This window comes from Falco naumanni, chromosome 7, assembly GCF_017639655.2.
Source record: "Falco naumanni isolate bFalNau1 chromosome 7, bFalNau1.pat, whole genome shotgun sequence".
In the NCBI taxonomy this organism is placed as follows: Eukaryota; Metazoa; Chordata; class Aves; order Falconiformes; family Falconidae; genus Falco; species Falco naumanni.
This window is the reverse complement of record NC_054060.1, coordinates 33,201,791-33,218,737: the sequence shown is the minus strand read 5'-3', so window position 1 is coordinate 33,218,737 and position 16,947 is coordinate 33,201,791. Positions and strand designations below refer to the sequence as shown.

Genomic DNA, 16,947 nt, shown 5'->3' with positions numbered 1-16,947 from the left:
TGTCACATTGAAATCACTACGTGATGTGTAACTGTAATCTCATTTTATATATGTGCTTGAATGACTTAATGTGTTCCAGAAAGCTGATGATTTACTGCAGTGGCCTTTACAGACCTATGAAGACAAGCAGATAGGAGACAGCACAGGGTGAAGTTCCCTTTCAGATAACAAATGACTTTATAAGGAAAAGCAGATAATTTTATGAAAAAATACAGTTTAGGAGAGATCTGATACCCTTCATATAACCATCTTTTCCAATATACATGGAAATGTCTGATTGCAATGGGGCAGCTTGTTCAAACTCTGGGTGGACACAGGAGCCTTGACCAGCACCACCGGGGTAGCGTCTGCAGGAATCGCTGGGGATCCCTCAGTTTCTACCCTTCACTTTGCAGCACTGAACCCTGAACAGAGAAAACAAGTGACCAAAAGCCAGCTTTTTCAGAAGACTATCTACTATCTATAGAACGGGAGGTTAGAAGCAAAGAAAGTACATGTACTTCTGTATCCAGGGCAGGGGATGAGAGGAGATAAAAAATAAATAATAATAATAATTTAAAAAGTTAAAAATGGAATTTTAGAAATGCCAGAGTATTTATTTTAAGGACTTCCTAAATGAATGTTTTTACCTTATATTTTGAACTGGGGGTTTGTGGTTTAGAAAAGGATATAAGGTTAAAAAGTCAAACAGAAAGGTTGAGTAACCCAAAGGCAAGCAAAACATTTCATTTCAGTGGGAACTTCGTATTTGGGGTTAACCCAGAATTTTTTCCAGCTTCTGCTTGGGTTTTTTTTGCCAACCTCCTCCTCCTCCCTCTGTCCCCACTGCACTGTTGCTCAGTCCAAGCTCCTTTTTCCCTCAGATCAGTCCAAACTGCTTTTCCCCTCAGATATTTTGATTCAGCCACATAACCCAGACAGTCATTATTTACTCCACATCAGTGGTCTCCTCATTTCCAGCTGTCTTTTCCACTGGCCCATACTCCCAGAAACGCCGCTTACAGCAAACACTGTGTCTGCACCCTCGGTCCACCCATCTGGGAGGTTTTCAGCCCCACCAGAGCTGCTGGGACATATTTCTTCAGCACATCTCTCTTGCCCCAAGCCATGCCACTAGAAATCCCGGTCAAAGAAGTCATCAAAGAGAGAAATTCTCTCTGTCTTGGTTCTCACAAGCGTAGGTTTGCGGTGAATCTTCTCTTCCCTTTCCCAATCCTCAGACCCTGTGCTGGAGGTGTCCCAGAACAGATCCTTCATCTGCGGCTCCCTGCAGAACCACAGGTCAACCTTCCTGCTCCTGCCTGGAGAGCGTTCGGCCTCGTCATGCTGCCTGGAGAGTCCTCCACCCCACGTATTTCCTTGAGGAGAGGAAAAAAAGAAAAAAAAAGTCATAATTTTGCAGAGCTGCATGCCCAGTCCCCTAGAGTTTGGCTGGAAATGGCTATGGGCAGCTGGAGGCATGCAAAGAAGATCCTGAGAGATCCCTCTAAGACTAGACTCATGCCCGGGGCTGGGCAGGGTAAGGTATAATATAAAGGTTTAATATACTCAGGATTATATTTGGTGAAATTATAGTCTGGCAAGAGGCAATATTGTTTTATCCCCAAGCAGAAGAGAGCTGAGGTGAAGAAACACAAGGGAATAGGAGCAGCCAAGTCTGTTCCCCTTTCTCCTGGCGAAAGTTCACCGCCAGACAAGTTTTTCACCGATTTAAGCATTTTTACCCTCAGTGATACATTTCCAGCCTCTGCCGAAGGTTGTCACGTGCAAGCAACGCAGAACGTTGTGCCTAGGGGATGTCAGCACAAAGTGGCAGCTGAGATTCGCTTTGATTTCCCCTTCATTAGGGACAGTGAGGTCACCTTACGTGCCTTAGCACCTTCAACCCCCCCGGCTGCTCCCCCAGCCTGCCTCAACCAGCGCAAGCACGAAGGACGGTAGGTCAGCACTCCAGATTCACGCTACCCCTGTTCCTGCTGCTCGCCTGTCCTCAGGGCCGGCGGGGGAAGGAAAAGCCCCTGCTCAGTGTTTGCCGGCATCACCGTCGCGCTGACCGTGCCGTGCTCCCTCCTGTGACGGACCACGTGCCCAAGAGAGCCTGAGATCTGTCACTGTTAAATGAATTGTACCTGATGCGTTTTCACATCAGATGTTGAAGTAACACGGAGCCATGGCTGGAAATCATCTAACCGGGAGCATCTCACCTTAATTACATATCACCCAGAGGGATGCAAATCTGCGATGGAAATTGCCTGGCCCTGGGCTGTGTGAAATGGTTTCCAAATAAAACTAAACCTGAAACATGAGTAACCTCAGTGACTGTGAACATTTACCCCATGGTCCTTTAAGAATGGCAGATGTCCAGAGGCTACATCATGCATGTGAATGCAACACATTGGTGGACCATGCAATGCTGAAGCCAGGAGCAAATCTCTGGCAGCTGTTGCTCGAGCAGTTCTCCACTTTTTTCCCTCCGCTGAACCCAGTTCCAGCTTCCCAATGTGCCCAAGGGTCTGCCAGAGAAGATTTACTGCAAGGTGTTGAACATTTTTTTTTGCGGTGTTGTGTGGGTACCCTCTTTCAGTCCTTCATGCATGTCAAAGGGGAGAGGCAAGGCTGACTGTTCTGCCAAAAAACAGTCTCAAAAGATCCCTGAAAATACCCAGCGATCTGTAATCATCCAGGTTTCCTTTTTGCTGCAAGGGATACGTCACACATTTTTTCAGAGCAGAAAATTTTGGTATGTGACCAGCCTGGTGCAGTAGAAGAGATCTTCTGAAGCCTGCCCTGCTGGACCCCAGCTGAAGAGGTGAGCTGGCTGTTTGCACCCTGTGCACCACGTCTGCCAGGGAACAGCAGTTGGGTACCCATGGGTGCCTGCAGCTGCCCCAGTTCAGCCCTGCGCTTCCCTCCAGGAAGGGACCAGCTCTGTGCCCGCTCCCCAGCTGAGGATGGGTGCGTGTTGTGGTGGAGACTGTGCCAGAGTAACTCATGTCTTGTGCTTGAAGGAAAGCTGTCAGGGCACATTTTAATCAGAGGCTGCCAATGCTGCCGGAGTCACCACTGTGATGTTGTCACAGCCTGTGTCCACCTGAGCACACCCCAGGCTCAGGCAGGAGGTGTCCCATGCTGGGGCAGAGGGCAGGGGGCAAAACCTGGTAAAAGGGTTGGTCTTCAGGCAGCCATTTTCCTTTTTCTTTTTCTCCTTCATCCCTTTGGCCATTACGTTGGTGGAGCTTCAGAGGTTCCCCCCAGCCTGTGTATGCTCACCTTTGCAGCATCCTGTATGTTCACCACCTGGGACAGTTTTGCCTGATGGACTCCCTGACTCTCCACAGATGTGGGACCCCAGGGACACCCTCTGTCCTCATGCTTAGTTTGCTGTGCAGGGGACATGTGGGACAAGCTAAGACTTTCCTGTCAGTGAGAACTTGCTGCCGCAGGGGCCTGGCCCTAAGGACTTCGGACCCTATGGCCAGTCCATGGCGCTTAACTCACATCTGCTTGGGTCCGTTTGGGTGCTGTCAGAGAAGCAGACCAGAGACCTGCGTCCTGCTCTGAGGCATCCCAACGCTTTGTCTTATGAACACATCTCTCCGCCTTCCCCCCACCAATCTTTTGAACTTGCACTGTGCCACTGCAGGAGATGGAGCAGTGCAAGCAGCTTCCATGGGGAAACTTCTCTGATGACATTTAAGAGACTAGCGAGTTCTACATTGCCTTGGAAATTTATTCTACTTACCACGATCGTCTCCGTGAAAACACTGATTGTGCTCAGCAGGGACGAGGTCTTGGCTTTCGGCGCTGTTGCCTCTCTGGAAAGTGTCAAGAACTTTCTTTGGGCTGAATTCCTTGATTTTTTGTTTATTGATTTTTGCCTCCCTGTGGAGATTTCGCTTCAGCTCTGCCTGGGTTTGCAAATGAGTCGTCAACACAAGCACCAGAGGAGCAAACACATTTTAACAGCTCAATGCAGCATATCATTAGGGGGTTAGCGTTGAAAATAATTACACAGCTGAGTAGTTGAACCCAAGCAAATAGTATTTGCCAAACTGGGTATGTGATAGAGCATGAGCCGGCCAGAGATTTTTGGTTTCTCCATGAGCCGCAGCTAAATGAGGGCAAAATGTTGGAAAACCCACAAATATACAGGGGCCCTGGGGAAGCTCCCCACCTCTCCTCTGCCTGAGCCATAGGAATGCTTCGTTTGACCTTCCCAGAAAGAGGCTTCAAGCATCCCAGTCCGTGGGAGAGGCACTGGGGATGGGCAGACCCCCCCCCCCATACGAGTGTATACCCAGCCTCTCCCCAGATCCATCTCGGCATTACCTCTCGGCGCTTGCGGGTCAAGTCCAGCATCTGCAGCTTGTGCAAGTGCTGACGTCTGCCAGGGAGGTGTCTCGGGCTTTGCCCCCTCTTCTCCAGAGCCTACGAGGTATTAAAAAATGTAAATAAATACACCTGCAGGTTTTGAAAGAGAACGGAACAGCCGCCAGCTTGCAAACCCACGCCCAGCCCCTCAGGGCCTCCCCAGATAAAGGCAGCCAGCATCTCCCTGTGCAGCCAACTTGCAGAAATTTATCACAGATTTCCACTGTGCTTGCAGTTTATCTCACAGCTCTGGGGCATGATGGGGAAAAAAAAATCGTCATTAAAACAATGTACACATGCTTCTTCCCCCCAAGGTGTTACTACTTTGAGCCGGCTGTCCAAGAAAATTTCATCATCCAAAGGAAGGAAACACTTTTGCACGTTTGGGACTGCCAGCAGTGGTTACAGCACACAGCGCTTGCAGTCTTCTCCCTGCCAGCTGCAAGTGACGGGTTCGAGTTGCTCAGGTTTAAAGAGTGGTCCTCAAACCTTTAGCCTCAAAAATATTTAAGGTCCTGGCTCAGCAGGTCCTCATTCAGGCAACTGTCACGCTGGAGATTCAGAAGCTTTCCCCTTGTTTCCTTTCACCCACACACCAGTGTTTCAGCAAGTTCCCAGGCTCAGCCAGGGACAGTAGTGCAGCCAGTGCAAACCAGAACTCCTTGGGATGCCCAAACTGTGAGGGAAAGGAGCCTGCAGCCAGCAATGACTCACGCACAGGGCTTGACCTGTGTGCTTACCTTCATTCTGGGGATTGGAGACACTTCTTGCTGACTCCAGGGCTTTGCAGGAGCAATTGCTTGCAGAGGACCAGCAGGTTCAAGCCTCTGCAAGTCCAATATTTATAATATTCAGCGTTGGTTGTTCCATACAATCATAAAAAATGATATGAAACTACCTTGACGTTTTTCCAGCTCCAATTCTGGCCCAGCTGCTTAGAATACAGGGAAGAGATTGACATCTCTAGTGGATGCTCAGCGAGGTGAACACTTTGGTCCTTCAGGAGAAGATGAAACTGGGGGAATCTCCTGCATTACAGTCAAAGCAGCAAAAACCCAGTTTGACACTAGTTTCATGCCTGTAGGTATTTCTCTTTGAGTCTCAACAGTGCCCAAGACCAGGGTGAAGACATACCCCAGCTGGGATTGCTTCATGTCAAAGCTGAAGCACAGACACATATCATAATTTAATATAAAGTCTCCTAGCAGGTCATCCAAGGGTAGATCCCAGTTACTTGAGACCCAGAGCACCGTCCCCAGTGTCTAACCAATCTCTTTTACATTAACCTAAGACCTTTCCCTGCAGAACTGTGCGTGGTACAAAGTGCCTTTCCTGGAGGCTAATGGAAGTGGGCAGAGACTTGCTTTACAGACTGCTCTGAGCATGGATTGTTATCTTAAGGAGCTAAATTACCTCCTTAGATGATGCCAAACTACTAGATGATACTGGGTCATTTCATGGCTTGATATTGCTGGTGTCCCCTTCTAGGATGGCAGCTCAGTACGGCTTCCGTAAAAATTAAAGGGAGCATCATCAAGGACTTCATCGGTAAGACCTGACTTACACTTTATGAGGGGACATCATTAACTCCTTGAATATGAACTAGTGTCCAATAAATGGTGACAAGTCTCTGCGTGCACTGAACTGCTGCCAAAGCCTGAGCTATAATTTTGAAGCATCCTCTAAATCAGTGCAAAAATGCAGGAGAAAAGAAGTCAGCAGCATCATGTAAAGGGGGAATTTCCCGTTAGCCAACACCAAGTTCACCTGTCTCTCAGCATCAAAACCCCCCCACCCCCCCCCAAACTGAATATGAAACTTGAAAAAATGGCACTAGATGGCAGCATGTGACACCACAAGCTGTGGTCCGGGCTGTGCATCACTCCCGAGGTGCCATCAAGGCAGCCAGCGGCAGGTCACTGAAGGCACAGAAACTCCCACATCTATCTGCCCATCTCGCTGTGCCTGGCAGGGAAGCCAATTTTTAGGCTTTCGGATAAAGTTCTGTCACAGGCTGGAAAACTGACTCTTTTCTTTCATCTCTGTGAACCTCACAGGATTTTTCTCTGCAAATACGCTGTGACCGAAATCCTCTAAAAGTCCTTGAGAAGGACACGTCATCCTGCTCTGCTGTCTTTGAAAATATTCCCATAGGAAAAAAGCCTTTTGCTGGAGCTGTTTACAGTCCCTAACAGCAACGGCAGAAGTATGGGGTAGGATTAACAGTGTCTTCATCCTGCAGTGAGTATTATCAGTGTTTAAATAATACATTAATACAGCCATAATGGAATTAAGATCAATGACAAAAAATTACGTGCTGTTAGGAGATTTCTAAAGGTGGCTGTGATTCCACGTGACAGTGCACACGGCGTAGCTGGGCTCCTTCCAGGTGCTGCCGCTTCATCCTCCCACCAAATCCATGGACATGTTATTCAATAGTTGGTGGCCACCATGCTCTCTGAAGCAACCAGTCATGGCCAGAGCCACAGCCCTAAGTGGAGCGGGTTTAACTGACCCTGTCTGGTGGCAGTTCTGTCCTTTATTATAGTAAAAAGACCTTAATCACCGCAAGGAAGGCTTGAGCAAAGCACCCCGGCTTCAGCAGGTGTGCTGTTGGGCAACATATGGAGCGGGTTTGTCACCAAATTTTGGGAGAGCGGAGATGCTCTCAGGGAGAAACAGGGGTGTCTCAAAGCAGTGCAGGGAGGCAAGATGTTTGCCTAAGGATTTTAATTGCAAGGAGTAATAGAGGTGGCTGGGAAGGAGGATTACCAGCGTGGGCAGCTCTTTGCTGCTGTAACGCACAGCAGTGCCAGGGCTGCTCGAAGCTGCAGGACCCACGGGAGTGCCACAGAGGCACACAGCCAGGTGGGACACGTACATCTCTTCCAGAGATTAAACACCCAGGAACTGTGTTTGGCCCCATTTATCCCCCAGCCCCGAGGACTCCCTCCAGCTGCCTAGTTAGGCTGCTCATACGCCCCATTACAGCTGGGCTCTTTTAGAGTGGTCTCAGCAGCAGGTACAACATTGGTCTTTAATTTCTAATTGAAAGTCCTGCCTAAATGAGAGCAGGGGTGGGGGTGTGTGGTTATTTCCAGCAGCTGAGTGGTTTCCCAAGTAAAACACCCTGCTGCACCTGTGCTTGGAGGGGTTTGGGCAAGTGGTTCTTTTTCCCTGCCTGATTTTATCCCTCTGAGACCTCTTTGCTCTCAGTTTTGAAGCCCCTGGACCTGGGTCAAGCAGCAGGGAAGAAACACAGCTAAAAGCCTCAAGCAGGAGTTCTGAAAGAGAAAGTTCTGAGGAGTAAAGTGGAAGAGCTGTAGCTCCGGGGCAATCCAGAGCAGGGCTGAACCTGGTGTCTCCAATGACCTTCTGTGGGCACATAGGGAAGAGGGGAGAACTCAGTCTGCGTCAAACTCTGGCAGCTTTGCATCCTCAGTGATGAGCAGGTAAGAGGTTGAACATTGGAAGGTGTGCTGGCTGGTATGGGAGGGTGTGGAGAAGCAATGAAAAGTCAGGTGGAGCACAGAAAGCAGTGTGATTCTCGGGCTTTGGGTTTTAAATAACCGGATTTATGGCAAGAGTTGTATGATCCTGGTAATACAGCTCTAGCTTGGCCCTGCGAGCACATGGTGGGGGGTCTGCAAGGCCTGAGCCCCACCCCAGTTTTGTTTTGTATGTAAGCATCAGTGCAGAAAAATAACAGCACAGAAAACACATGTGGAGGGCTTCTTGTCACTGTTGTTTTTCAGTTTTCTTTTAATGAAATAGTAACTTTAGTCTTTGTGCAGCATGGTATGTTTGCTGTGTCTCCTTTCCTCCTCTGCAGTAAATTATGTGGATATAAATATATCTCTAGAGTGCTAGTTATGTTGTGGTGACTCCTGGGGGGGAAAGCCCAATTGCCAGGTCGGGCAGAGTCATGGGTTTCAGGGCTGGGAGGGGAAGGGACCTGGGAAGTGTAAAAAGGGGAAAGGAAGGAGTTCAAGGAGGAATGAACAAGTTTTTTTGGGGGGGATTTTTTTTTATGCCTCTAGATATACAGGGGTGTGTATGCATATTTATATACCATGCTGTTGAGAGGAGAAGGTAAAGGTATGTGTGGGTACATAGCGTGCATAGCAAATATGGAATCCTAAAATACTTGCTCTGTATTTTCACCGACCCCATCGCAAAGCGCGTCTGTCTGCTGGTACCAGACACTGGTGGGATATTTGGCCTGAAGAGGCAAACCCAGCCCCACATGATGCAAGCTGGACCCCTTCTGCCAAGGGCTCAGTCTTGGCCACATCAGCCGCATGGGAGCACTAAAATTTGGCTGGGGCATGTGTCTGCACTGGGTGCCTCCATAGCATGCGAGGGCTGGCCAGCGAGGAGTCGGGCAGGTGGGCAAAGTCCAGGCCTGGCTGCACTGGCCCCTCTTTGGCTGTTTTAGAAGATGTAGCCTTTGTCTTGTGCTAATGAACCAAAAATAACTTCTCTGTGGTCAGCATATCTGCTCTGGCCCAGATAACAAACTTGGGTGGTGATAAAGCCCATCCAGGGAGGATCATCTAAAGGCAGGACCTCCTGCTTGCGTTACTGTACGGTATTTGTTTTCCCCTCTGTGGTGCTGTGACTTGTGCCCATGTCCCCGAGAAAGCCCACGTCAACAGATCGATAAGAGCAACTCATAGGGAGCTTTTCAAACTCGCCTTACTTGAGGTCTTCGAGGTGGGTGCTGCTTAATGATGCTGGCTTCTCCCTTTTCTGGCACGGTGTTGAAAGAAAGGGGCCCTTAAAGATGAAAGAAAAAATGGATGAAGTAACTATTGGGTGATCATCAGCTGCTAGGCTGTACTCAGCAATGTTTCTCTGCTCTATTTTTTAGTTGACATGTCCTACTAAAGTGTCTCTTGGCGTACTCCAGGAACATGTGGTATAAAAATTATTCTATTAGCTGCAGAAATAAAGTGAGGATGTACCTGTGCCTGAGGCATCTTAAAAAATGTCTGCCACATACCTCTCCTACTTCCCTCTACAACCTCTCATTCATCTTGTATGTGACAATAACCATCCTCTGCAACTCCTGTGGCCTCCTCAACTCCCTGGGTCCCACGTGTGACCAAGGGTCCTTTTCTCTTGCCACAACCTGTGACCATCAGCTGGCCAAGAAACCTCTGAGCTTTGCCCCTTCCTCACTGCCTGCCCTTTTGAAGCAGGGAACAAGCAGCAGTTTGAGTCTTTTCTTTGCTGCTCAGTGCCTGAGACTTTATTACTGTTATTTTTTTGGTGGAACTAAGAAGTATCTCTGATGCTTTTACCAACCACAGCAGAACTGGGATGCAGCCAGCCAGTGCGCTCAGAATTTAATGGGTTACAGTCGGACAAGTGGTACAATCACAGAACCTCATCTTTGGAAATCAGCCTGAAATAAGGCGCTACACCCCCAGCACTCACCTGTTAGTTATTAAAGCAGTGCTTTTGCTGAGGCCTGAATGTGACCTGAGCTCAGGTCTGTCCTGCACTGATGCTCTCAGCTGGCTGCCTTTCCCTCCCACCCCTTGCACAAATAAATACTTGCATGCGCAGTAAGTATTTGGCTTACAAAAGAGTTTTTCTATTCCTTCTGCTCTCCAAAGAAACGGTCCTGGGTCATTGAAATGCCATTTTATATGGTGGAGTCAAGTGAGTTGTTGCTGAGCAGCTTCTGTTCCCGTGTGGTGGGAGCCCCAAGGTGGCCACAGGGGAGGAGACTTGGGGATAAAGTGCAGGAATTACATTATAGCTGATGCTAAATTTAATAGCTATATTAAAAAGAATAATTTGGAGGTGACCTTATGGGGACTTCAGTGGTCCCTTTAAATGAGCCCGATGGAAGACTGCCAAGGCAGGGCACTTGGACAAGACAGAGGAGGTGAAGGAGCATGCTGGGGTATGGGAAGAGGTGGTGACTCCATCAGATAAATGTTTGCTGGGCTCTGCAGAGCACCAGCAATGATTAACCACTGAGCAAAGCTGCGGCTGCTCCAGACATGCAGGAATGTGTCCCTGAAGTGAAAATTTCCAGTGCAGGAGGCTTCTCCATAGACAAACTTCAGCTGCTGAGGAACATGTACTGAAACAGCAGCTTGTAATAGCAAGAGGAGGGTGATTAAATTATTGCTTCTCAATCTGCAGGAAAAATTGGTGCATAGGGAATTTCTAATGGGGAAGTACAATGTAAGGAGGTGGCTTGTGGTGCTGGGAACATGGCACAGGCAAGGGGCTGGGACTCAGGAGAAGGTTGTTCTGTGAGAGGTATGGCTTTGGGGAATTTCTCCCTTGTGAGATTTGATGGTTTGTTTTGTGTGTGTTTGGTTTGGCGTTTTTTGTTTGTTTGTTTTAAATTATTTCCACTCATCCTATCCATGCTTATGTCTTGTATGGGATTTGCTCTTATCCTCTGTAGAACTGGGGGCCAAGTACTTGCTGTCCCCGAATCTGCTTGTTCCTGGTGCAGGGATGGTCCCTGGCACACCTGCATGATGCCAGCAATAGAGACCATCGCCTCACTGTACCGTGCTGCCAGTGCCAAGCCCAAGCTGAAGGCGTTCTCATGGCTTTTATTTTTCACCCTTGCACTCCAGTAGCAGCAGATTCTCCCCACTGGAGGAAGTGGGATTTAACACAAGTCAGGATGAACCATCATAAACCAAACAAAACTTATTCTCTTGGAGGCTTTGCTTATTTAGACAGCAGCTCAAGCTAATACATCGCTCAAGTACTCTTGAGCATACTCTTTTTATTTCTGAAAATGAAAAGTAATAGAAAATGACATTTATTGAGGGTTTTTAAAACTTTTTATAAATATATATGGTTCTTTACAAGCACTTGTTAAATGCCCAGTGATGGTAGTTTTCCAGAACAGGAATATTTGGTCGTACTTGCTGTCATGAAGTACTTGAAGCCCCCTGCTGTACAGCCAGACCTGATCTGTATTCTCTCCAAGACCTCCAGCTCTGGGAACGTCACTCTATTGTGCCAGAGGTTTATTTGCTTTCACCGTTTACCTGATGCCTCTTGGTGAATGACCCTGAAGGAAATATCTACCCCCCGGTGAAGCAGCTCTGCTTAATGCTGCTCGGTGTGTGTCAGAAATCCGTTTTTGGAAATGGAAAAGAGGGGAGGAGGGTGCTAGGGCTGCTGATCCTGCGTCCTCTGTGCTGCCCTTTCTCAAACCACTCCGGCGTTCGTGGGCGTTTCTCCCTACGCCCAGCTAACATGGCTGGGGAGGCCGTTCGTCACCATCCCGCTCGTTGTACAGAGCTACACATCCGCTTTCAGATGGGTGCAAACCTCCTTCCTCACCTCCAGGAAGGGCTTGGGTATGGATGGAGTTTAAACCCTGCTCTGAAAGGCTGCAGGAGAGGCTGCACGGCGCCACTTGTAGAAAAGCACACACAGCTATATAGTGTCTGCCTTCCTCTGCCTCTTGGCTTATGAAATTAGCCCTGTGCAAGACATGGCTATAAATTTTTTTGATGCTGAGTTTTACCCTGCTGAGCACATTACCCAGAATCGAACTCTAATTAAGCTAATGATTTTATATGCCCAGCAGCTGCAGGTGAGCAGGATGCATATATGGCCAAGAGTTATGGGGCTGCTGTGCAAGGGCTTGCTCAGACTCAGGCTGGGGTCATTGCGTGCCAGGACGATGCTGGGGAGTGGGGCCATGCCCAGAGGGATGACTGATGGAGTAAGGATCCTGAAATCTGGTGACCCAGATGCTTTCTGAAACAGGTCTGGGGGAATGGGTTTTCCCAAAGCTAAAATGTCCTGGAAATGGCAAAAAGCTGCTGATGCAGAATGGCATGTGCACACCCCTGCACCCAGCCCCTGCAGCAGCAAGCAAACCAACAGCCCCAGCTGAGCCCCCTTGGTTCTCTGCCCTGCGCTTTGCAATATTTCAGTGATGACCTCCTTACCTGTAGAAGCTCTCCCATACCAGGTTTCCCGGAGAGGTGGAAGTTCCTGGTGAAAGGTGGGTTTTCCCCACTTTGCTGCAGCTGGCGGGTGCAGGCTGGGCTGTCCCAGCACACCAGGGAGCTGGTACGGGGTGGCAAGAGCAGGCATGTCCTCCCCAGCACCCATTGGTGCCACCTTGGTCACCTTGGGGTGCGCCTTGGAAGAGCTCAGGCCCATTCTGCAGGGCGGTGGCTTTGAAAGGAGAAGGAAAATGTCCTCACACACTGTCCTCCCTGAACATGGAGGGACCTTTGTGAGCAGCTTTGGAGCCGGAGGAGCTCCCTGCCAAGGCTGGGGCTGGCTCCAATGGACATGCTCACACGTCCTTCCCAGGTCGGTTAAACATTGACCCATCCCTGGCCATTCCCCCGCAGGGACGAGAGGAAGCTGCTGCTAACGGAGAAGTGGAAAGCAGCTCAAGGAGCCAGCACCAAGCTCCAGGGAAGCTTTGTTTTTTCACCTGCAAGTGGTTTTCAACCAGGAGCACCACCTTAGCTGACTGTTGGGTGAGCTGGAGGTATTTCTACAAGCAGCTCTCTTGCTAAATCTTCAGGGTTTGGAAGGGAAATTCAATCCTTGAAGAACAAGAAGGGTCAAACTGTCTCCCACCCCGCATGGGAGAAGCGGTCTAGGGACAGGGGCTGGCCAGGGAGCGTCACCCACCCTTGCTCCTGCCAGAAAAAATGCAGCTTCAGCACAAACCCACCTGAAAATCCAGGCCAAAGTGAGTCATATTTTCAAATGAAAATACAAAATCAACACCCTGCTTTTCTCCTGAGTTTCTCAGTGCTTAATGTCTATTTTTCCTTCCCCCTCCCCTGCTGAGAACAGGTAATTCCTGTTAAGCAGCTTGTGAAAACTGAATTAAATGCAATGATGGATGTGTCGGAGCAGTGGAAAACCTATGTGGATGTTAAAGCTAGCGTCTGTTGTGCTGTATTTGGGTGTTTCACCTTGGGTGCAATGCTGTGGCCTTGGCCCTGCCAAAGTCCTCAGAGGGTTCCCCTGCTCCACATGCCACCGAAGCCCCCCTCTTGGCCAGGTTTCTTTCCAAGCCATATGGGCTTTGCCACCTGCCACGCAGGATGGCACCACAGCCTGTTGCACAGTGATTTAGGGAAGGGAATTGCAAAGGGACGGATATACCTGGGGTTGATACTGCTCCAAGCACTTCATCTCTGAGCGAAGAGATGCTCCTTGCAGTTAAAGGTGTTGCAGTTCCTTCTGGCTGGATCATGAGTGCCAGGTCCCACCCCCCTTGCTGCAGTACAGCTCTGTGCCTCAAGGATGTTAGCCTGACAGCACTGCACAACGCCTTAATGCTGCATCAGTTAATGACCAGTATCACCCAGCAAATCCCTAAACAGGCACACGCTGCAACACGGGGAGTTCCACCTGAATGTGAGGAAAAACGTCTTTACCGTGAGGGTGCCGGAGCGCTGGGCCGGGCCGCCCAGAGAGGCGGTGGGGTCTCCTTCTCTGGAGACATCCAAACCCGCCTGGGCTGTGCAGCCCGCTCTAGGAGACCCTGCTTGAGCAGGGGGTTGGGCTGGGTGAGCTCCAGAGGTCCCTTCCAACCCCACCAGGCTGGGGTCCTGTGATTTTCCCATGGAGGAGCAGAGTTTTTTGCTCACCTGCACATGGAGCAAAGGTGAACCAGGGGGAGGATTCAGCCCAGGGCACCAGTCTCACATCCAACTGCAAGAGCAGATTGCCTCTGCCTTAAAACTACTCCTTAAAATGAGTTTTAAATTACAAAAGACACAGGCACAGGAGGAGACGGAAGCTGGGTGGCATGGATTTTTGCCAAAATAACACCTGGACTTTATGTAAATCTTCAGTGAGTAAAGCAGAAAGAATTGTAACAATGAAATAATCCAGCACCGTTTCACTGGCTGGAATGCGTACTGGTGTGGCTAATAGATCCCATTATTATGCATCTGTAACGCTAAGAAATACGGCTTGTTCCTCTCTCTGCTGCTTGTCACTTGCATTAACAAGGGATGTTCATCTTACCCCAGCCAAGGCTGAGGATACCGGTGGTGCTGATGTAACGCTGCCTGCAGTGCCTGGTCGCGGAGCCCTGCGGCGAGGGTGCGTGCAGGCAGCGATGCTCAAGGCAGGTTATCACAGCACGTTTTGCTTTTCTTCCAGACAGCCAGGCCCTGGCGTGAAGGAGAGTCTGATAGTGCAGCTGCCAGATCGAAACTGGCGTTTTCCATGGGGTGGAAATGAGACAGTGCAACTGAAATGAAACCTTCACGTTGCTGGGGATGATAGAAGGGCTCGTCAAAGATGCCCACAGTGGCAACAGCAGCCACATCTGATTGGTCACTTGATGGTAGTGATTATCGGTTTGCATTCCTCTAATGGATCAACGCATCACACAAAACAGCCTCTGTTTATTGTCTGATTTCTTGCGTTTAATGCATTTTCTCTAGCTGAAAGGCTGAGCTGCACTCTAAGGAAAAATAATTACCTTCCTCACTTAATAAGGATGATAAACTGGGGGTTGGGCAGCAGATGAATGACAGGACTTTAAGGAATTGGTGAGTGGGATGCACATCCCTGGAGAGCTCATAAAAGCTGGGCTGCAGGAAAAACCATGGGCTCAGTACTGGGGTCACTTTGCAGACAGCACCAAGCTGGGAGCGCTGATCTGCCGGAGGGCAGGAGGCTCTGCAGAGGGGTCTGGGCAGGCTGGGTCAGTGGGGCAAGGCCGGTGGTGTGAGGTTCAACCAGGCTCAGTGCTGGGTCCTGCCCGTGGGTCACAGCAACCTCACGCAATGCTACGGGCTTGGGAAGGAGCAGCTGGGAGCTGCCTGGTGGAGAAGGACCTGGGGGTGCTGGTCGACAGCCGGCTGGACATGAGCCAGCAGTGTGCCCAGGTGGCCAAGGAGGCCAGCAGCATCCTGGCTAGTGTCTGAAACAGTGTGGCCAGCAGGACTAGGACAGTGATGGCCCCCCTCTGCTCGGCAGTGGTGAGGCTGCACCTTGAATAGCACGTTCAGTGTTGGGCCCCTCACTTCAAGAGGGACGCAGAGGTGCTCGAGCGTGTCCAGAGAAGGGCAATGGGGCTGGGGAAGGGTCCGGAGCACAGGTATGACGAGGAGCCCCTGAGGGAACAGGGGGGAGGGGGTCAGCCCAGACAAAAGGAGGCTGAGGGGAGACCTTACCGCTCTCTCCAGCTGCCCGACAGGAGGGTGTAGGCAGGTGGGGGTCAGTCTCTGCTGCCAGATGACAAGAGGAAACGGCCTCAAGTTGTGCCAGGGGAGGTGTAGATTGGGGATCAGGAATAATTTCTTCACTGAAAGGGTGGTGAAGCACTGGAACAGGCTGCCCGGGGAGGTGGTGGAATCACCATCCCTGGAGGTGGTTTTGAAATGCGTAGATGTGGTGCTTGGGGACAGGGTTTAGTGGTGGGCTTGGTGGTGCTGGGTTAACGGTTGGACTTGATCTCAAAGGTGTTTTCCAACATGAATGATTCCATGAAAGCATCTGGGTACAATGCAACCAAGGGATTAGATACCTGCTTGCCCCTGGGGATCAGGGGCACTCATGGCTGCTGTGGTGGTCACTGTCTGGAGCTAGTGGTGGGGTGGGGATGCAGGAGCAAATCCCCTGCCCACCCACAGCAGGGTCTGGGGGGAGCGTGGTGGTGGCGGCAGAGAGGGGAAAGCCTTCCGCAGCCCTGGTTCAACCCTCAGCTTTGTGCACTGTGCAGGCAGCAGCGTGGGGGATGCTCGCCCCTAGCAGAAAGCCTGGGTTGGGTTAGGCGATGTCTGCTAAGCCTGATGTGAGGCAGAAAGTGGCTGCTGGGCTCGGAGCTACGCGTCTCTTCTCCCTGGAGAAATGCAAGGCTGATCGCTAGTCTCTGGAGATGGGACGTGCACAGGGCCTGCTTGTAGAGAGTGACAGGCTGGCAGAGTAACACACCGTGCCCCTGGCCATGGAGTGTCACGAGTAGGGGAAAACTGACTCAGACACAGGGATTTCAAGTGATGCCTGTGTACTACTCCATGAGGTTCCTTGAAGGATGCAGTTCTGGGCCTGAAGATGCTGCCATGAGGCCGCTTGCCAAAATACACTCATCAATGCATACTAAAAGGAAATGTTTGTTTTTCCCATGTGTTCAGTTTGGCAGAAGCTAGTTTCAGTAAAACACATCTCTCAAAACTATCTAGTACTGTAAATGAACATATCAACTCCAGAATCGGCCTGGGGTGGTGCGCAAGCTGCCGTGTACTATGTGTTTTTAGCTGTATTGTCCCATCAGTATCTCCTGTTGGATATAATCCATTTCCTTAGACTCTTTTTAATGTTTAGCTCCTTTTGAAAGCAGCGTAAGAGTAGCTGGGCCCATCTTCTCAAATGTTGGAAGAGATTTTTAAAAGATCACGTATGTGTGTCTGTGTGTGTAGCTAAACCTTAGGCCTCTGGTTTTAGTGTGAAGGGGATGGTTGGTTGGATTGGCTTCTGCAGCAGTGTGATGAAGGAGTCCGACTTTGATGGGTTTGGTTTGGTGTTTTTGGGTTTTTATAATATACACAGGCATTTTGTCAGCTCTGCTGGTCACAAGGAACAGTT

General features: G+C 49.9%; 1 protein-coding gene across 2 annotated transcripts; it reads right to left on the bottom strand.

The window, feature by feature from the left end:
- Positions 1-575: 575 nt before the first annotated feature.
- On the bottom strand, positions 576-12,666 carry CCDC198 (coiled-coil domain containing 198). 2 transcript variants are annotated; one of them, XM_040602051.1, is made up of 6 exons: positions 12,321-12,666; positions 9,074-9,150; positions 5,112-5,198; positions 4,330-4,428; positions 3,743-3,908; positions 576-1,358 (listed from the first exon to the last, which is right to left on the bottom strand). In XM_040602051.1, the coding sequence occupies exons 1-6, from the start codon at positions 12,535-12,537 to the stop codon at positions 1,114-1,116; spliced, it is 891 nt and encodes a 296-aa protein (XP_040457985.1). In that variant the 5' UTR covers positions 12,538-12,666; the 3' UTR covers positions 576-1,113. The 2 variants fall into 2 exon arrangements, with proteins under 2 accessions (XP_040457985.1, XP_040457986.1); XM_040602052.1 differs by having other exon boundaries at positions 3,743-3,815.
- Positions 12,667-16,947: the final 4,281 nt, after the last annotated feature.